We start from the raw sequence: 21124 nt of genomic DNA, 5'->3' as shown, positions 1-21124 counted from the left end.
TCTTGACAACTCGGCGCGCAATACTGACGTCACATCGCGCACACGGGGTTCGCGTGTTCTCCAAATACACGATTCACGAAGCTTTGTTGTATTTTACTCATAAGTAACTTTGATTGAGTGGGTTACTGATTGTTACAAGTGGTCTGGTTTTGTTAACAAAAGTAACAAACAAAATAGGAGAACTTTCCAAGGTCTACGGTACCTTTGTAATTGGTCACGTGTAGAGCACGCAAGGCAAGAAAAAAAAACAGCGATGAAAATCATGAAGCGACCAAATATTCTACTGACAGGTAATGTTAAACAAGTCTCCATCCAACGAGTTAACTATCTATTTAACTACCACTGTATACCCGCCTCTATAACGATATTTAATTTGTAAGTGTATAGACCGTTCAGGGCGATTTATGTGCTTGTGGCTAGCCAATGATGCACCACAAATAAGCTCGAAAGATGCTGCGTGGTCGAAATTCCTGGCGTTAGCTAGCTACTAGTAGGTGCTGTACCTAACAACCCCCTTCGTAACTTTAGCATCATTCACTTGCAAATGGTTTGCATAGATACCACATGTAGAAATAGAAAAGTATGATGTTTGGGACGTGGTTGCAGATGTACAACGGCGAAGTAGGCTAAATGTGAGGTAGCTACCCACCTAGTTAGCACGTTGTTTATGATGATTATGCCGTCCTCTGACAGGCACCCCTGGCGTAGGGAAGACCACCCTGGGGAAAGAGCTTGCCCAGAGGACAGGACTAACCTATGTCAATGTAGGCGACCTGGCACAAGAAGGTAAGAAGACACACTAGGGGTCTATTCATTAGTCTGATCCCGCTGCAAAACGTTGTGCAATGGAAACCGTTAACTCCAAACGGAAAATGTTTTGCAGTGAAAACGAGTTTCTATTAGTCAGTTAGGACCGTTCTTTGCATTTGGATCATAAAGGATTTCTGTTGCGGGAAAAAAAAATTAAGTTTTCCAAACGTATTCTGACTAATGAATAGACCACAGATGACCAAGTACATAAGGGTACACTAGCTACGTTCTCTTCAGAAAGTATTCACACACCTCGTCTGTTTCCACATTTTGTTGTTACAGACTGAATTTAAAAAGGATGAAATTGAGAGAGAAACATTGTCACTGGCCTACACACAACACCACATAATGTCAGCGGAATTATGTTATTTGACATTTTTACTAATTGATGAAAAGGTTACATTTCTTGAGTCAATAAATATTCAAATATTTGTTATGGCAAGCCTCAATAAGTTCAGGAGGAAAAATGTGCTTAACACGTCACGTAATAAGTTGCATGGATGCACTCTGTGTGCAATAAGTGTTTAACATGATTGTTGAAATAACTCTGTACCCCACACATACAATTATCTGTAAGGTCCCTCAGTTGAGCAGTGAATTTAAATCACAGATTCAACCACAATGACCAGGGAGGTTTTCCAATGCCATGCAAAGAAGGGCACCTATTGGTAGATGGGTAAACATTTTTAATAAGCAGACATTGAAATATCCCTTTGGGCATGGTGAAATTATTAAAGATACAGGCGTCCTTCTTAACTCAGTTGCCGGAGAGGAAGGAAACTGCTCAGGGATTTCACAATGAGGCCAATGGTGACTTTAAAACAATTACAGAGTTTAATGGCTGTGATAAAAAACTGAGAATGGATCAACAACATTGTAGTTACTCCATAATAATAACCTAATTGACATAGTGAAAAGAAGGAAGCCTGTACAGAATAAAAAATATCCTGTTTGCAACAAGGCACTAAAGCTCTGTGGCAAAGCAATTAACTTTTTGTCCTGAGTACAGTGATCTGTTTATGCAAATGCAACACATTACTGAATACCACACTTTTTTTTATTTCAACTTTATTTAACCAGGTAGGCCAGTTGAGAACACGTTCTCATTTACAACTGCGACCTGGCCAAGATAAAGCAAAGCAGTGGGACACAAACAACAAAGAGTTACACATAAACAAACATACAGTCAATAAACACAATAGAAAAGTCTATGTATAGTGTGTGCAAATGTAGAAGAGGGAATAAATGGGCCCTAGAGGCGAAAATAATTAACACTGGAGTGATAGATGTGGAGATGATGATGTGAAAGTAGAGATACTGGGGTGTAAAAGAGAAAGAGGATAAGTAACAATATGGGGATGATAGTTGGGTGTGCTATTTACAGATTGGCTGTGTACGGGTACAGTGATCAGTAAGCTGCTCTGACAGCTGATGCTTAAAGTTTGAGAGGGAGATTTTAGACTCCAGCTTCAGTGATTTTTGCAATTCATTCCAGTCATTGGCAGCAGAGAACTGAAATGAAAGGTGGCCAAAGTAAGTGTTGGCTTTGGGGATGATCAGTGAAATATACCTGCTGGAGCGTGTGCTATGGGTGGGTGTTGCTATGGTGACCAGTGAGCTGAGATATGGCGGGGCTTTACCTAGCAAAGACCTATAGATGAGCATAGTGATGGCAGCGTCATGTTATGGATATGCTTCTAATCGGACTGGGGAGTTTTTCAAGCTAAAAAAGAAACCGAATGAAGCTAAGCACAGACAAAATCCGAGAGGAAAACCTGTTACGTCAGCTTTCCACCAGACACGGGGAGATTAATTCACCTTTCAGCAGGACAATAACCTAAAACACAAGGTCACATCTACACTGGAGTTGCTTAACAAGACAGTGAATGTTCCTGAGTGGCCGAGTAAGTCAAAACTGTAACATTACCAGTCAAACGTTTGGACACACCTCATTCCAGGGTTTTTCTTTATTTGTAATATTTTCTACATTGTAGAATAATAGTGAAGACATTAAAACTATGAAGTAACACATATGGAATCATGTAGTAACCAAAAAAAGTGTTAAACAAATCAAATATATTTTCTATTTAAGATTCTTCAAAGTAGCCACCCTTTGCATTGATGACAGCTTTGCACACTCTTGGCATTCTCTCAACCAGCTTTGACATAGTCACCTGGAATGCATTTCAATTAACAGGTGTGCCTTGTTCAAAGTTCATTTGTTAGTTAGTTCATCTGTGGAATGTATTATCTTAATGCGTTTGAGCCAATCAGTTGTGTTGTGACACGGTAGGGGTGGTATACAGAAGATAGCCCTATTTGGTAAAAGTCCAAGTCCATATTTTGGCAAGAACAGCTCAAATAAGCAAAGAGAAATGACAGTCCATCATTACTTTATGACATGGTCAGTCAATCTGAAAACTTTCAAGAACTTTGAAAGATTCTTAAAGTGCAGTCGCAAAAACCATCAAGCGCTATGTTGAAACTGGCTCTCATGAGGACCGCCACAGGAACGGAAGACCCAGAGTTACCTCTGCTGCAGAGGATAAGGTCATTAGAGTTAACTGCACCTCAGATTGCAGCCCAAATGAATGCTTCAGAGTTCAAGTAACAGACACATCTCAACATCAACTGTTCAGAGGAGACTGTGTGAATCAGGCATTCATGGTCGAATTGCTGCAAAGAAACCACCACTAAAGGACACTGAAGAAAAAGACACTTGCTTGGGCCAAGTAACACGAGCAATGGACATTAGACTGGTGGAAATCTGTCCTTTGGTCTGATGAGTTTTTGGTTCCAACTGCTGTGTCTTTGCGAGATGCAGAGTCTGTGATTTATTTAGAATTCAAAGCACACTTAACTTGCATGGCTACCACAGCATTCTGCAGCGATACGCCATCTTATCTGGTTTGTGCTTAGTGGGACTATCATTTGTTTTTCAACAGGACAATGACCCAAAACACACCTCCAGGCTGTGTAAGTGCAATTTGACCAAGGAGAGTGATGGAGGGCTGCATCAGATGACTTGGCCTTCACAATCATACAACCTCAACCCAATTGGGATGAGTTGGACCGCAGAGTGAAGGAAAAGGAGACAAGTGCTCAGCATATGTGGGAACTCCTACAAGACTGTTGGAAAAACATTCCTCATGAAGCTGGTTGAGCGAATGCCAAGAGTGTACAAAGCTGTCATCAAGGCAAAGGGTTTCTACTTTGAAGAATCTCAAATATAAAATATATTTTGATTTAACACTTTTTTGGTTACTACATGATTCCATGTGTGTTATTTCATAGTTTTGATGTTTTCACTATTATTCTACAGTGTAAAAAAAAAAAAAACTTGTAGGTGTGTCCAAACTTTTGACTGGTACTGTAAATCTACTTGAAAGTCTATGGCAAGACGTGCAAATGGTTGTCTAGCAATGGTCAGCAACTAATTTGACAATGCTTGAATAATTTAGTTAATAATCATGGACAAATGGTGCACAATCAAGGTGTGAAAAGCTCTTAGAGACTCAAAGATTCACAGCTTTAAATCACTGCCAAAGGTTTGACTTGGGTGTGAGTACTTTTGTAAATTAGATATTTCCTATATTTCTCTTCAATACATTTGCTAAAATTTCTAAAAACATGTTTTTACTTTTTAGTGAGGAACCCCCCCCCCCCCCACAGATTTAATCAATTTTGAATTCAGGCTGTAATACAAATGTGTAATATGTCAAGGGTATGAATACTTTCTGAAACCACTCTGTATCTACCATAACACTACCCCATCACGACTCATTGTGTTGTCACATGACGGGAGTATAAATAGGCCTGTCTAATTAGAAGTTTCGGAGAGCATGCTGATGACGTTGTTTGTCTTGGTCTCTTCTAGGGCAGCTGTTTGATGGATTTGATGAAGAGTACCAGTGCCCAGTGTTAGATGAGGACCGGGTCAGTCTTATCTCATCTAAAACAGTCTATTCACATCTCATGACAAAAGCCTGTGTATTTTTAGGTGCTGCAGTTACCCTGCCACAGGACTTGTGTTTTTGTTTCCCCTCGTGTTTTTTTAAGGCTGACTGTTTCACTACCTTGTTCCAGGTGGTGGATGAGCTGGAGGATAAGATGGGCGACGGAGGGGTGATAGTGGACTACCACGGCTGTGACTTCTTCCCAGAGCGTTGGTTCCAGATTGTTTTCGTGCTCCGCACAGACAACACCAACCTCTACAGTCGGCTGGAGGGCAGGTGGGGTTTCCTCCTGGCAAATTGGAGAAAAAAAAAAGAGTTTTTAACAGTGTATTTGCTAGACGTCGAGAACACGAACTACATTATCACTACCGTGCTGTTTTCCGGGCTACAGGCACTATGACCCTGTGTGCGCCTCCTTCTTACTTTTTTTCCATTCTTTCTTACTGTCGTGCCAACCTAAATCTTTTTACGCTGGCTCAGCGGTTCTATTTGCTCATTGTGCTTTCAGCAAGGTTCCAGCTACTATGGTTGGCGCATTAACAGGCCAGTGGCTCACAACCCAGTATGGCTCGGGCTCAGTAGTCTAAGAAGGGTCTCTCTCCCTCTCCTACCACTGGCTGGCATGCTCCTCCCTTTCCTTCTCCTTCATCGGGGGGGGGGGGCTACATAGGGAAGTGTTTTGTACAATCTCTTATTTCTCTGTGTACCCCCTATAGAAGAAATGCAAAACACACAGAGGGAGAGACTGTACAGAACACTTTCCTCTTCCCTGGTAAGACCCTATAGGGGATTCAGAAAGCTCTAACACATGATGTGTATTTTTCTCTCTCTCTCTCCACAGGGGCTACACAGGGAAGAAATTGCAGGACAATGTCCAGTGTGAGATCTTCCAGACCATCTACGAGGAGGCCATGGAGGCCTACAAGGAGGAGATTGTCCACCAGTTGCCCAGCAACGAGCCTGAGGACCTGGAGCGCAACCTGGAGCAGGTAGTCCAGTGGATCGAGCAGTGGGTGAAGGACAACAACTAGCATGGACACAAACCCTAGAAACCAAAACAGTGCATGGCTGGAATCTTCTTCATACTAAAAAAAAAACATACCAATGGACTCTTTATGTTTGTTGAAAAAAAAAAATAATAATAACTATATGCCTTTAACTTATAGCAATCACACACATACTAGGATAGTACTGAGGCTTTAAGTCCTGGTCCTGGTTTTGGTTCGAGCACAAAATGTATCACACCTGATTCTGAATTGATCAACCAATCATTGAGTTGTTGAAATGGGTGTGATAGTCTTGGACTGGAACAAAAATATGCCCCAGGTCTGAAAACGAAATTCATCTAGCATAGTTGACAACATTGATGACATAAAATTGGTAAACAATACACACTCTATTGTAGACATGTTTACAGTCTAAGACATGGACAAGCGTGGTTACCTCACTGAGTAGAGGCCCAGTGGAATGATAATAAATATCTACGTCTCAAATGGCAGCCTGTTCGCTATATAGTGCACTAATTTTGATCAGGGCCTAGGACACTGGTCGACGGTAATGCACTATATGTGGTAGCTGGCGTCAGTTGAGACTGTTGGCTGTGTTTATTCCCTGCTTGGACTGTATGGTTAACCACACCTTCATTTAGGATGAAAGCTAGGGCAGTAAGCATGTTTGGATACTGACTTGTGTTGCAAGAGCTGTTCATGGACAAGCTAGATGTCATGAAACACCATGTCATCACAAGATTTGGGCAGTATTCAAGTCCAAATGCATGCGTCACTATATCTCTACTCTCCTAAGGGAAATGTTTTGTCATTTTAGAGTCTTAAGGATGGGCAAAATTGAATGTGTAGTTAGTTAGTTAGATGCATGCTGCATTTTCTTGTGGCATAGATTGATTTAAAACCGATTACAATTTATTTTGCATTTATTGCATTGCAATGGTTTATCTACATAACACAAAAAAAACATGCCTTTTGGTTAAATGTGTTTTTTGTTTTACATTTATTTTTGAATTGTATCTTTTAAATTCATAATTTTTTGTGGACATTGGTAGCCATAAACCTAGTCATGTCATTCAGATTTCAACAACACAGGCCATAATGCAGGAATTATGTTTTTGCCAGAAGTTTATTTTTTTTTAAATTTTAGGTTTCATATTTCCATTTTATTTAAGAAAAGATGCATGAAACATTTCATTTTGTCCTCATACCGCTAGTATTTCCATGAAATACTCACAGGTTTTAACAGTAGACAGTGGTTGTTTTTGTATGGCTAAAGCTTTATACTGTACAAGGAAGGAATGATGGTGGAACAACATAATAAAGAATACAAATGCATTTACGATGAACTGGGGATTTTATTGGATCTGAGGCTAAAGGCCAGGGGTGTGTATAAAGGCCAGGGGTGTGTATAAAGACCAGGGGTGTCTATAAAGACCAGGGGTGTCTATAAAGGCCAGGGGTGTCTATAAAGGCCAGGGGTGTCTAACTCATTTTGCGCTGGAAGCTGCAGTCGGTCTCGGACGAGGTCCGGATTGGTTATATTTCCTCCCCATCAAAACGTTTTGGTTCCCTGACTGTCGAGTTTTAATTTCTGGGATTATTAGTGAGCTGATGAATGTTGGTCCATTTATAATTTCTACCCAGGGATAATCTCAATTGCATACTCCTCACCACCTCTTCTCGACTCCTCAAAATCCATTGGAGGAGAAGGTCAGAGGGACCCCCTGGCATATGTTTCACACCCCTGCTACAGGCTATAAACTAAACTGAGCTTTTATTTCTCTTGATGTGTTGCATCTAACTGAAATAGCCAGCTGGAGGAGCAAGTCTAGTCTGCAAAAAAAACGAGTAAAATGCAAATTAGAGTAACGGCAGAAAAAGTAGCAATTAGTAGTCAGAAGGGCCAAGGGGGGTTTCAGATCATATCACTGGTTTCGATCCCCGTTTTAAGAGCGTGCCAGTTACACCCACCGCACCAGGGGTGCGTTCAGTTCGATTGAACATGTGCTACGTTGCGTAAGGGCTTGTACTGAACGGCACGTTTCCCCAAACCGCAACCAAACCCCTCCCCGTTTTTAACCTAATCGCTTAGAAACGAGCCGTAATTGAACGTTGCATTACGTTTTTTCAGCCCAGTTAAGTCTGAGTTGTATGCATTGCGTCTTGCAACAGGTCGTTTATCGTTTAAGAAGCAAACGAAACGGTGAGCGACCTACCTACCTAAAAAGTCCAATAGAAACTCGTTTTCGTTGCAAAATGTTTTCCGTTTGGAGTTGGCCTTGAACAGTTTCGCAACAGACGAACGTTTTGCTAAATAATTGGCGTAATGAATACACCCCTGGTTCGACCGGACAGCCCAGGTGTTGTTCTTGTCAGACGGCTATGTCACGCACAGGGACTGGTTGGTCACATGGTCCAGCTCCTACGTTCTGCGGAAATTAATTAGCGGAAGAAACAGGTGAATGTATCATCCGCAGGTAAGCGAAATTCAAATACATTTCGTAATAAAACGTCAACTGAGTTGTCACATTTAGGAATATATATATATTACAGATGTTTTAATATATGTGCTTATCAGTTTTATGTAGGTTATATGTGATGATGCGAGTAACAATTTCATGGGGATGGTAAACTGTCTGGACAGCAACCTGGTAATGTTACAAATCAGGTTAATATTAATAAAAACATAGATAATGCCGTGAGAGATCAGTAGTTCTGTACTCAGAGGTTAGGCCAATAATAATAATAATAAGTGTTTGTAGAATGTTCCCGAAGCTCCTATTCGCCATGTGGTGGACTGCAATGCCAAAATGAAATTGTGGACACGAGTTTTAGTTCAGATTTGATGTAGCCTTGTCATGTGGTTTAGATTTTTTTTTTTATGTCGACAAAGACGCACACCTAACTTCCAAGTTGTAATGGAGTTGTAAATCGGCTGCTACAGTCTCTCTTAAAATTGCTATGTTAGGTCAGAACAAATAAGGTCATCAGATTGAGCCTTTTTGCAAACCTAGAGTACAGTTATTAAAGTATGTAGGATATACTGTAGATATTCAGTACACAACCTTGCTCCCGCTTTACCCCAACCTACATGTACAAATTACCTCGACTAATTAGTACCCCTGCACATTGACTCGGTACCGGTACCCCCTGTAATATAGCCTCGTTATGTTGTAACTTTTTTTTCCTTATTTACTTTAGTTTATTTAGCAAATATTTTCTTAACTGTATTTTTTTTAAAACTGCATTGTTGGTTAAGGGCTAAGGGCTTGTAAGTAAGCATTTCACGGTAAGGTCCACACCTGTTCTATTCCCGAGCACGTGACAAGTAAGATATTTGATTTGATGCGTGTAGGTCATTGAGGGAGTTGTATTACGCGGGCCCGGGATGAACTGGGCAATGGCCAGTCACGTTATTGGGCAAAATCGGAGAGGGAGGAGCGCCCTTCTCAAATCAAACAGTAATCTTCGCTGCTCGGTCATGTTGTCAACAAGGCAGCATGGCGCATCATCCAGAAACATGCATACCTTTTCCATAAAATACATTTTATCAATTGCGTTTTTATCAAAATCACATCTGAATGTGAAAAACACATACTTAATTATGACACGTTTGTTTTCATCCGATTTCGCCATCAACGAGAGAGAGCAGGCACTTGGCTCACGTCGGGAGGCAGCCTGGCGTCACTTTTCTCCTGGTTCAAACTTCTTCCACCGGGGTAACCCGGGCCAGATAAACAAACTCCCTCAGTGTAACTGACTGTCGCCTGTTTGTCCTCATTCCAGGTGACACAGCCAGAGAGGAAATCAGAGCCATATAAACATATTCATACTGAACAGCAAGGCCATGTGAGTCTGGCCCGGTGACTGTGTAAAAGAGGTATTATTCCAACTATTTTCCTTTTTTTTTTTTGCGATGTTACTATTGATGCAATATACAACAATGCCAAAATTGTGAAGAGATGTTGATATTGTGGTCCTTTGGTGATGGGAGTTTTACTTGAGTTACTTGACATGCTATAGAAAACTATAAACTTGTTACCAAATTTTCCCCACATTGTTCTGTTTGTGGGAGACAGACATTTTTTTAAATTTCATTTTTTATTGATTTAACCACCAAGATAGTCCACTCACTAAAAATGTATTGCTTTCCAGTAATCCTCATGAGGTTTAGGTGAATCTGGGTAGGTTATTTGTGTTATACTGTTACCCCCCCAGATATCTGGCATTGCCAATAACCAGGAAGCCCCTGATTGAAGACTGTGCCCGTTTGCATGCAACTACTGCACACACACACACACACACACACACACACACACACACACACACACACACACACACATTGTAATGGTAATCCAGATCATGTCTCATGTCTTGAGGTTAACAATCTTTGTCCTGTTATGCTTTTGTAAAGGTAGTTTAGAGGTCAAACAAAGTATACGGCATAGATTTGAGACTATCAAGCAGCTCATCCTTTGGCAATATTGTCCTGCATTTTCTAACCACAGCCTCTCTCCTCTCTGTGTCTGTTCGAGGGCAGAGACCAGTGCGTCCCCATGTCTGCTAGAGGAGGTTCCTCTGGCCGTTTCAACATTGTCCGGGATGCAGAACCTCACTACGACCAGGTCCCAGTGGGCTCCTTATGGAGGGACCAGGACCTCCCTCCTCCTCCCCGCTCCCTTGGGGGTTTCAGGGGGGCAGACTTGGCTGTGAGCTCTGACCCCCTCCCCCCCCCTCCCCTCCCAGACCAGCCCCCCGTGGGCCCTGACTTCTATCCCCCTAGTGACGGTGCCTCGGAGCGCCTTGACAACGACAGTGCGGCCATGGACATCAAACCCGTCCGCCGCTTCATTCCTGACTCCTTCAAGAACTTCTTCCGCGGCAACAGTGTCCGTGGTAGCAGCAACAAGCCCTTCTCCTTACCCCCCTCCCCACCGCTGACGGAAAAAGACGACCTCAAACCAGGAACCACTAGAGGTGTCCCCTGCTCCCCTCCCCCCTCTCCCTCCCTCCCTGGCTCCTACCTGGATCCGTACGGCGGCTCTGGCGGCAGCTACAACTCCAGAAAAGAACGTGACGCCATGTTGCTAGGAACCGATGCATTCGAGTCTGTCTCAGGCGTCACATTCCGCTCAGCCAAGACCTACAGCGAGCGGGTGGAGGATTACCACCAGCGCTACGCCTATATGAAGTCCTGGGCGGGGTTACTGCGCATCCTGGGCTGCGTCGAGCTCCTTTTGGGCGCTGTCGTCTTCGCCTGCGCGTGTGCTTATGTGCACAAGGACAACGAGTGGTTCAATATGTTCGGCTACTCCCAGCCACAGTTGTTTGGGGGGTTAGGGGGCGGCGCAGCAGCGTACGGAGGCAGCGGATCGTTCAGCTACGACGGACCCAAAACCCCCTTCATCTTGGTAGTGGCTGGCCTGGCCTGGATAGTAACAGTCATTATGCTAGTCCTGGGGATGACCATGTACTACCGTACCATCCTCCTAGACTCGTCTTGGTGGCCATTGACTGAGTGTGTAATTAACCTGGCCCTTGGGTTTCTCTACATGGTAGCAGCGGTCATGTACGTCAGGGACACAACCAGAGGAGGCCTCTGTTACATCCCTGTCTTCAACAACGGAGTCAATGGAGCCTTCTGTCGCACAGAGGCCGGCCAGACCGCCGCCATTATTTTTCTGTTCGTCAACATGATGATATATTTTGTGGGCGCCGGTGTGTGTCTGAAGCTGTGGCGGCACGAGGCGGCGAGGCTGAGGAGGGAGGGGTTAGCGCAGGAGGTGAGGGCGGGATTAGACACACACACACACACAGTTGTCCTTTTGGGCTGAATTTTTTTTGTGTTCCATGACAAATCCTTTGCCTCATCCTTTCCCATTGGTCTTCTTTGTTCTCAGATGAAAACCATTGGATCTTCCCTGCCAATATCTGCTGTAAGTCTCTTAGTACACTAGTAGAAAACTTTAATTCATATTTATTCATTTAATTTGGAAAGTTCTTTTTTTTTTTCACAACCAAGGTGCAAATGTCACATTCTTCATTCCATTAAGCTGAGTATACATACTGACAACCATGTTAAATTCCAGTTAATTCAGGAAGCACACTGACACACTTGACTTTCCTCTTGAACTTTTGGAATTGGAATTTGGGTTACTTTCTGAATTGACATGAATTAAAATGGAATTGACCTCAACCCTGCTGACAACTCAGTAATCATACCGCCGATCCCCATCCTTCCCCAGCTGGGCGGTTCCAGGACCTCAGCGCAGACCCCTCTCCCCACCCTCCAGACTATCCCGGAGGTGTTGGACGGCCATGTTACCTCTCCAGCCGCCCCTCTGATGATGGAGCCAGAGATCCTCCGAGGACACATCCCCGCAGGACACATCCCCAAACCTGTAATCATCGCAGACTACGTGGCGTGAGTACTGACCACCCATCTAACTTTAGTTGACCTGTTCTCTGACAGATAGAGTTTGTATTGTTGTGTATCATACTACTGCCTTTGTTCGTTGTCATTTGAATCACTGCTTCCTTATTATGTACTTTGTATTTGCTTAATTTTTTGTGAAGAAAAATAGACTTCAGTCTCAATGGAAATTCCCTATATATATATATATACACATGTGTGTGTATATATATATATGTGTGTGTGTGTGAGTGTGTGTGTGTGTGTGTGTGTATATATATATACACACACACACACACACACACACACACACACACACACACATATATATATATGTATGTATATATATGTATATGTATGTATATATATGTGTATATATATATATGTATGTGTGTGTGTGTGTGTGTGTGTATATATATATATATATATATATACACACTGCTCAAAAAAATAAAGGGAACACTAAAATAACACATCCTAGATCTGAATGAATGAAATATTCTTATTAAATACTTTTTTCTTTTATATAGTTGAATGTGCTGACAACAAAAATCACGCAAAAATTATCAATGGAAATCAAATTTATCAACCTATGGAGGTCTGGATTTGGAGTCACACTCAAAATTAAAGTGGAAAACCACACTATAGGCTGATCCAACTTTGATGTAATGTCCTTAAAACAAGTCAAAATGAGGCCCAGTAGTGTGTGTGGCCTCCACGTGCCTGTATGACCTCCCTACAATGCCTGGGCATGCTCCTGATGAGGTGGCGGATGTTCTCCTGAGGGATCTCCTCCCAGACCTGAACTAAAGCATCCGCCAACTCCTGGACAGTCTGTGGTGCAACGTGGCGTTGGTGGATGGAGCGAGACATGGTGTCCCAGATGTGCTCAATTGGATTCAGGTCTGGGGAACGGGCGGTCCAGTCCATAGCATCAATGCCTTCCTCTTGCAGGAACTGCTAACACACTCCAGCCACATGAGGTCTAGCATTGTCTTGCATTAGGAGGAACCCAGGGCCAACCGCACCAGCATATGGTCTCACAAGGGGTCTGAGGATCTCATCTCGGTACCTAATGGCAGTCAGGCTACCTCTGGCGAGCACATGGAGGGCTGTGCGGTCCCCCAAAGAAATGCCACACCATGACTGACCCACAGCCAAACTGGTCATGCTGGAGGATGTTGCAGGCAGCAGACCATTCTCCACGGCATCTCCAGACTCTGTCACGTCTGTCACGTGCTCAGTGTGAACCTGCTTTCATCTGTGAAGAACACAGGGCGCCAGTGGCGAATTTGCCAATCTTGGTGTTCTCTGGCAAATGCCAAACGTCCTGCACGGTGTTGGGCTGTAAGCACAACCCCCACCTGTGGACGTCAGGCACTCATACCACCCTCATGGAGTCTGTTTCTGACCGTTTGAGCAGACACATGCACATTTGTGGCCTGCTGGAGGTCATTTTGCAGGGCTCTGGCAGTGCTCCACCTACTCCTCCTTGCACAAAGGCGGAGGTAGCGGTCCTGCTGCTGGGTTGTTGGCCTCCTCCACGTCTCCTGATGTACTGGCCTGTCTCCTGGTAGCGCCTCCAAGCTCTGGACACTACGCTGACAGACACAGCAAACCTTCTTGCCACAGCTGCATTACCCGAGCCACTTGTGTGGGTTGTAGACTCCGTCTCATGCTACCACTATAGTGGTAGCATTCAAAAGTGACCAAAACATCAGCCAAGAAGCATAGGAACTGAGAAGTGGTCTGTGGTCACCACCTGCAGAACCTCTCCTTTATTGGGGGATGTCTTGCTAATTGCCTATAATTTCCAGCTGTTGTCTATTCTGTTGGGAATTCACTGAGTTCCCTGAATTCCTATCGGACCTTGTAGTCATAGCAGATAATATTCTAATCTTCGGTGACTTTAATATTCACATGGAAAAGTCCACAGACCCACTCCAAAAGGCTTTCGGAGCCATCATCGACTCAGTGGGTTTTGTCCAACATGTCTCTGGACCCACTCACTGTCACAGTCATACGCTGGACCTAGTTTTGTCCCATGGAATAAATGTGGTGGATCTTAATGTTTTTCCTCATAATCCTGGACTATCGGACCACCATTTTATTACGTTTGCAATTGCAACAAATAATCTGCTTAGACCCCAACCAAGGAACATCAAAAGTCGTGCTATAAATTCACAGACAACACAAAGATTCCTTGATGCCCTTCCAGACTCCCTCTGCCTACCCAAGGACGCCAGAGGACAAAAATCAGTTAACCACCTAACTGAGGATCTCAATCTAACCTTGCGCAATACCCTAGATGCAGTTGCACCCCTAAAAACAAAAAAAATGTCTCATAAGAAACTAGCTCCCTGGTACACAGAAAATACCCGAGCTCTGAAGCAAGCTTCCAGAAAATTGGAACGGAAATGGCGCCACACCAAACTGGAAGTCTTCCAACTAGCTTGGAAGGACGGTACCGTGCAGTACCGTAGAGCCCTTACTGCTGCTCGATCATCCTATTTTTCTAACTTAATTGAGGAAAATAAGAACAATCCGAAATTCCTTTTTAATACTGCAAAGCTAACTAAAAAGCAGCATTCCCCAAGAGAGGATGACTTTCACTTTAGCAGTGATAAATTCATGAACTTCTTTGAGGAAAAGATTATGATTATTAGAAAGCAAATTACGGACTCCTCTTTAAACCTGCGTATTCCTCCAAACCTCAGTTGTCCTGAGTCTGCACAACTCTGCCAGGACCTAGGATCAAGAGAGACGCTCAAGTGTTTTAGTACTATATCTCTTGACACAATGATGAAAATAATCATGGCCTCTAAACCTTCAAGCTGCATACTGGACCCTATGTGCACAAGGACAACGAGTGGTTCAATATGTTCGGCTACTCCCAGCCACAGTTGTTTGGGGGGTGACCCAGGAGCTGCTTCCTGTGCTTGGCCCTCCTATGTTGAACATAATAAACGGCTCTCTATCCACTGGATGTGTACCAAACTCACTAAAAGTGGCAGTAATAAAGCCTCTCTTGAAAAAGCCAAACCTTGACCCAGAAAATATAAAAAACTATCGGCCTATATCGAATCTTCCATTCCTCTCAAAAATTTTAGAGAAGGCTGTTGCGCAGTTTTAGACCCCATCATAGCACTGAGACGGCACTTGTGAAGGTGGTAAAACATTTTAATGGCATCGGACCGAGGCTCTGCATCTGTCCTCGTGCTCCTAGACCTTAGTGCTGCTTTTGATACCATTGATCACCACATTCTTTTGGAGAGATTGGAAACCCAAATTGGTCTACACGGACATGTTCTGGCCTGGTTTAGATCTTATCTGTCGGAAAGATATCAGTTTGTCTCTGTGAATGGTTTGTCCTCTGACAAATCAACTGTAAATTTCGGTGTTCCTCAAGGTTCCGTTTTAGGACCACTATTGTTTTCACTATATATTTTACCTCTTTGGGGATGTTATTTGAAAACATAATGTAAACTTTCACTGCTATGCGGATGACACACAGCTGTACATTTCAATGAAACATGGTGAAGCCCCAAAATTGCCCTCGCTAGAAGCATGTGTTTCAGACATAAGGAAGTGGATGGCTGCAAACTTTCTACTATTAAACTCGGACAAAACAGAGATGCTTGTTCTAGGTCCCAAGAAACAAAGAGATCTTCTGTTGAATCTGACAATTAATCTTAATGGTTGTACAGTCGTCTCAAATAAAACTGTGAAGGACCTCGGCGTTACTCTGGACCCTGATCTCTCTTTTGAAGAACATATCAAGACCATTTCGAGGACAGCTTTTTTCCATCTACGTAACATTGCAAAAATCAGAAACTTTCTGTCCAAAAATGATGCAGAATAATTAATCCATTCTTTTGTCACTTCTAGGTTAGACTACTGCAATGCTCTATTTTCCGGCTACCCGGATAAAGCACTAAATAAACTTCAGTTAGTGCTAAATACGGCTGCTAGAATCCTGACTAGAACCAAAAAATGTGATCATATTACTCCAGTGCTAGCCTCTCTACACTGGCTTCCTGTCAAAGCAAGGGCTGATTTCAAGGTTTTACTGCTAACCTACAAAGCATTACATGGGCTTGCTCCTACCTATCTCTCTGATTTGGTCCTGCCGTACATACCTACACGTACGCTACGGTCACAAGACGCAGGCCTCCTAATTGTCCCTAGAATTTCTAAGCAAACAGCTGGAGGCAGGGCTTTCTCCTATAGAGCTCCATTTTTATGGAACGGTCTGCCTACCCATGTCAGAGACGCAAACTCGGTCTCAACCTTTAAGTCTTTACTGAAGACTCATCTCTTCAGTGGGTCATATGATTGAGTGTAGTCTGGCCCAGGGGTGGGAAGGTGAACGGAAAGGCTCTGGAGCAACGAACCGCCCTTGCTGTCTCTGCCTGGCCGGTTCCCCTCTTTCCACTGGGATTCTCTGCCTCTAACCCTATTACAGGGGCTGAGTCACTGGCTTGCTGGGGCTCTCATGCCATCCCTGGAGGGGGTGTGTCACCTGAGTGGGTTGATTCACTGTTGTGGTCATCCTGTCTGGGTTGCCCCCCCCCCCCTTGGGTTGTGCCGTGGCGGAGATCTTTGTGGGCTATACTCAGCCTTGTCTCAGGATGGTAAGTTGGTGGTTGAAGATATCCCTCTAGTGGTGTGGGGGCTGTGCTTTGGCAAAGTGGGTGGGGTTATATCCTTCCTGTTTGGCCCTGTCCGGGGGTGTCCTCGGATGGGGCCACAGTGTCTCCTGACCCCTCCTGTCTCAGCCTCCAGTATTTATGCTGCAGTAGTTTATGTGTCGGGGGGCTGGGGTCAGTTTGTTATATCTGGAGTACTTCTCCTGTCCTATTCGGTGTCCTGTGTGAATCTAAGTGTGCGTTCTCTAATTCTCTCCTTCTCTCTTTCTTTCTCTCTCTCGGAGGACCTGAGCCCTAGGACCATGCCCCAGGACTACCTGACATGATGACTCCTTGCTGTCCCCAGTCCACCTGGCCATGCTGCTGTTCCAGTTTCAACTGACCTGAGCCCTAGGACCATGCCCCAGGACTACCTGACATTATGACTCCTTGCTGTCCCCAGTCCACCTGGCCATGCTGCTGCTCCAGTTTCAACTTCCACCTGACTGTGCTGCTGCTCCAGTTTCAACTGTTCTGCCTTATTATTATTCGACCATGCTGGTCATTTATGAACATTTGAACATCTTGGCCATGTTCTGTTATAATCTCCACCCGGCACAGCCAGAAGAGGACTGGCCACCCCACATAGCCTGGTTCCTCTCTAGGTTTCTTCCTAGGTATTGGCCTTTCTAGGGAGTTTTTCCTAGCCACCGTGCTTCTACACCTGCATTGCTTGCTATTTGGGGTTTTAGGCTGGGTTTCTGTACAGCACTTTGAGATATCAGCTGATGTACGAAGGGCTATATAAATAAATTTGATTTGATATTCCATTTACACAACAGCATGTGAAATGTATTGTCAATCAGTGTTGCTTCCTAAGTGGACAGTTTGATTTCACAGAAGTGTGATTGACTTGGAGTTACATTGTGTTGTTTTAAGTGTTCCCTTTATTTTTTTGAGCACTGTATAAAGGTTGAATAAAATGAAACGTATGAACCTTAAGTACCAAAGGCTGACTGCCACAGTCTGCTTCCTACTAGACTTATCTATCCACGGTCATACGGCGCAGAACTCCATCTCACGAGGGCCACACTCAGTCCTGCTTTTTCTATCTCTCTCTGCCACTTAATTGATCCGTTGATGTCATTGCTGGGCTTGGCAAGAGTTCACACACACCTGGTTGCCCAGGTGGTAGACATTTGTTTCTACATATAAAGGCCTTAAAAAACCAACCCTGTGTTTGTGTAGGACGAGTCATTTTAGACTATTTGAGATGCTTGTTGATGACCTCTGCTTTGTATTTGTTGTGTGAACAGGAAGTACCCGACAATCCGTACGGAGGAGGAGAGGGACCAGTACAAGGCTGTGTTTAAGGACCAGTATGCTGAGTACAAAGAGCTGCATGCTGAGGTCCAGGTCATGGCCAAGAAGTTTGACGAGATGGACGAACTGATGAGGAACCTGCCTCCACGGCCCTCCAGTCAACTGGTACTGAGACCGAGAGAAATACACAAGCACGTCACACGGAGACTTCTCACACACACACACACACACACACACACACACAAAACATAAAGCTCCCTGGGCCTCCCAGGTGGCGCAGTGGTTAAGGGCGCTGTACTGCAGCGCCAGCTGTGCCACCAGAGACTCTGGGTTCGCGCCCAGGCTCTGTCGCGACCGGGAGGTCCGTGGGGCGACGCACAATTGGCATAGCGTTGTCCGGGTTAGGGAGGGTTTGGCCGGTAGGGATATCCTTGTCTCATCGCGCACCAGAGACTCCTGTGGCAGGCCGGGCGCAGTGCACGCTAACCAAGGTTGCCAGGTGCACTGTGTTTTCTCCGACACATTGGTGCGGCTGGCTTCCGGGTTGGATGGCCAGTGTGGCTTGGTTGGGTTGTGTATCGGAGGACGCATGACTTTCAACCTTCGTCTCTCCCGAGCCCGTACGGGAGTTGTAGCGATGAGACAAGATCGTAGCTACTAACAATTGGATACCACGGAATTGGGGAGAAAAAGGTAAAAATACATTTAAAAAAACATAAAGCTCCCATAAATTATAGCCTCATGTCATTCTAGTGCTTTTTACCAATCCCTTGTTCAAAGTTAAAGATCTTCTTTCAGGAGAAGGAACGCATCAATACCATAGTATCGGAGTACCAGAGAAAGAAAGCGGTAAGTGATTTTTGAGTCTTATTTGAATAGAAAATGTATATAAGTAGGGGACCCACTACAGGTCCTGAGCCTTAATGATGACCTGTAGAGTAGTTTTTAGGTTTCAGTAATATGTTTATGGACGATGCCCAGTAGAAGCTGATCTGTAGAACCGGTTTGTGTAGGCGGGGAGTTTTACATAGTTTCAGGTAGTTTCCCTTTCAGGTAAACCAATGATGTGTGACGGACTGACAGTAGATCAGAGCACTTCCTATTCGCTCCTCTCTCCTCTTTCCTCACTCCTCACTCCGCTCTCCTCACTCTTCACTCCTGTTTGAAACGTTTATCTTTGTCCTTTCTACACTCACACTGCAGACGAGGACATTTGTAAGATACATCAAATGCAACTATGCCCTTATCCTGATGGCTTTCGGTTCCACCATTTATTACCTTATGAAATGACAAGACGGGATATGGGACTTGTTGCCACAGTTGTGTGTGTGTGTGTGTGTGTGTGTGGGATAGATGGTGAAAGAGAGAGATGGAGACAGGAAATGAACAAACAAATGTTAACTTCTCTCTCTCTCTCTTGTTGTCAGGATCCTACGTTCCTTGAGAAGAGGGAGAGGTGTGAGTACCTGAAGAACAAACTGTCCCACATCAAACAGAAGATCAACGAATACAACAAGGTCATGGACTGGAATGACGGATTCAACTAGACGAACACACACTCTGAACTGTGCAGCTTAACTGAGCCAGGTCAAGCCCGAATGCTGAAGTTTACCCTCCACTACATTATGTTGGATGCCATTCCTTGCCAGTTATATGCATTATGTGGATATGCCATGGGTCAAATCATATAAAGATTTTAGTGCCACAAAAATTGATATTGAGGCTGGTTTTATAATCTACACGTTTTCTTATCTGATCCATTTTGTTTTTATTGATGTCGGTGATATTTTTGTTCACTGCCATAATTGTAAGTTGGTTGCCACTGCCACTGCGGCAGCGTAGCCTAGTGGTTAGAGCGTTGGACTAGTAACCGGAAGGTTGCGAGTTCAAACCCCCGAGCTGACAAGGTACAAATCTGTCGTTCTGCCCCTGAACAGGCAGTTAACCCACTGTTCCCAGGCCGTCATTGAAAAAAAGAATATGTTCTTAACTGACTTGCCTAGTTAAATAAAGGTAAAAAAAAAATATATATATATAGAAAATTAAAAACCTGAAGGACAGATCAGTCTCTACACAGTACCCCAACATCAATTTGATCATGTGGGCAGATGTCATTCTTTGTTGTGTTTAATTATTTATCTCTATTGTACCATTTTGTAAACTCTAGATACTGTAACAGTATGAATCTTAACAAATCTGTTATGTTTTCCTCAACAGACTTTTCTGCAATAATTGTTTAAATTAAGTGACAAAGCATCTCCTATGTCGTTGTTGACTTGTGTTTTTCAAAAATTATTTTTGCAGCTTCTGGGTGTACATGAACACAGTCCAATGTTGTACACTGATGTCAATCGAGGTGGTTTATTTGGAACACGTGGCCTCTCTGGTATAGTTTGTACATTTATGTGTAGAAACATTATACAGTATCATATATTTCTGTTTTGACTTGCTTACCGATGTACTTGTAATTTCTTGATAATTGAAGGAAAGTCTGTAAAGTTTGATTTCAGCACAGTTTGATAAAGATCCTAAAAACTATGATGCCTTCCCCCCCCCCCCCCCCCCCAGTAGTAATGACCGTTATATTAATCACAGAAGAGTGTGTGGGTGACTGACTATGTCAATGGTTGATGAATGTCAGAGAATAATGGAAATTGGATCCGTTTTCTGTCAGTCAGTGTCTGTTACAAAAGGGCATCTTGCCTAAACAATGTCTCTCTCACACACTCACACACACACACACACACACTTCCTGTCGGTGTGGAATCTTGCCTAGTCCTCATGACATGGCTGTTGTTGGTCTCGTTAAAGCCTGGAGGACTGGTTTGGTCATGATGGACACGAGGGGGGAGAGGGCGTTGGGTATCACAGTCCCCTATTCAAATCAACGGTGTAGAGTTCTGGCTCCACTGCAACTCCCACCAAGGTGTCATCTTACACACACACCATAGGCCCTTATAGTTTGAAGATACACAGGCAAGTTACGAT

General features: G+C 43.8%; 2 protein-coding genes across 5 annotated transcripts; both read left to right on the top strand.

Annotated features, from left to right (window-relative positions):
• The first annotated feature begins 12 nt into the window (after positions 1 to 12).
• ak6 (adenylate kinase 6) lies at positions 13 to 7119 on the top strand. Its single transcript, XM_020470583.2, has 5 exons — positions 13 to 290; positions 694 to 786; positions 4688 to 4746; positions 4897 to 5042; positions 5608 to 7119. Exons 1-5 carry the CDS (start codon positions 254 to 256, stop codon positions 5795 to 5797), a joined length of 525 nt encoding a protein of 174 aa, XP_020326172.1. The 5' UTR covers positions 13 to 253; the 3' UTR covers positions 5798 to 7119.
• A 659-nt stretch (positions 7120 to 7778) lies between these two features.
• marveld2b (MARVEL domain containing 2b) lies at positions 7779 to 20882 on the top strand. Of its 4 annotated transcripts, none has more exons than XM_020470572.2 (8): positions 7779 to 8250; positions 9560 to 9653; positions 10314 to 11556; positions 11674 to 11709; positions 12019 to 12197; positions 18130 to 18301; positions 18935 to 18985; positions 19564 to 20882. In XM_020470572.2, the coding sequence occupies exons 3-8, from the start codon at positions 10330 to 10332 to the stop codon at positions 19681 to 19683; spliced, it is 1785 nt and encodes a 594-aa protein (XP_020326161.1). In that variant the 5' UTR covers positions 7779 to 8250; positions 9560 to 9653; positions 10314 to 10329; the 3' UTR covers positions 19684 to 20882. The 4 variants fall into 4 exon arrangements, with proteins under 4 accessions (XP_020326161.1, XP_020326162.1, XP_031685491.1 ...); XM_020470573.2 differs by having other exon boundaries at positions 8025 to 8250; positions 10309 to 11556; XM_031829631.1 differs by lacking the exon at positions 7779 to 8250 and adding an exon at positions 8307 to 8424.
• Positions 20883 to 21124: the final 242 nt, after the last annotated feature.

The sequence above is a fragment of the Oncorhynchus kisutch genome, linkage group LG8 (genome assembly GCF_002021735.2).
Source record: "Oncorhynchus kisutch isolate 150728-3 linkage group LG8, Okis_V2, whole genome shotgun sequence".
In the NCBI taxonomy this organism is placed as follows: Eukaryota; Metazoa; Chordata; class Actinopteri; order Salmoniformes; family Salmonidae; genus Oncorhynchus; species Oncorhynchus kisutch.
Note: the sequence above shows the minus strand (reverse complement) of the source record. Positions and strands in the feature narration are given on the sequence as shown.

Excerpts from the sequence above, each read along its gene's own strand:
- marveld2b (XM_020470572.2), top strand. The coding sequence starts at position 10,330 with ATGTCTGCTAGAGGAGGTTCCTCTGGCCGTTTCAACATTGTCCGGGAT. Across the intron at positions 11,557-11,673 it reads GGGAGGGGTTAGCGCAGGAG|ATGAAAACCATTGGATCTTC; the intron begins GTGAGGGCGGGA and ends CTTTGTTCTCAG. Across the intron at positions 11,710-12,018 it reads CTTCCCTGCCAATATCTGCT|CTGGGCGGTTCCAGGACCTC; the intron begins GTAAGTCTCTTA and ends ATCCTTCCCCAG.
- ak6 (XM_020470583.2), top strand. The coding sequence starts at position 254 with ATGAAAATCATGAAGCGACCAAATATTCTACTGACAG. Across the intron at positions 4,747-4,896 it reads CAGTGTTAGATGAGGACCGG|GTGGTGGATGAGCTGGAGGA; the intron begins GTCAGTCTTATC and ends ACCTTGTTCCAG. Across the intron at positions 5,043-5,607 it reads TACAGTCGGCTGGAGGGCAG|GGGCTACACAGGGAAGAAAT; the intron begins GTGGGGTTTCCT and ends CTCTCTCCACAG.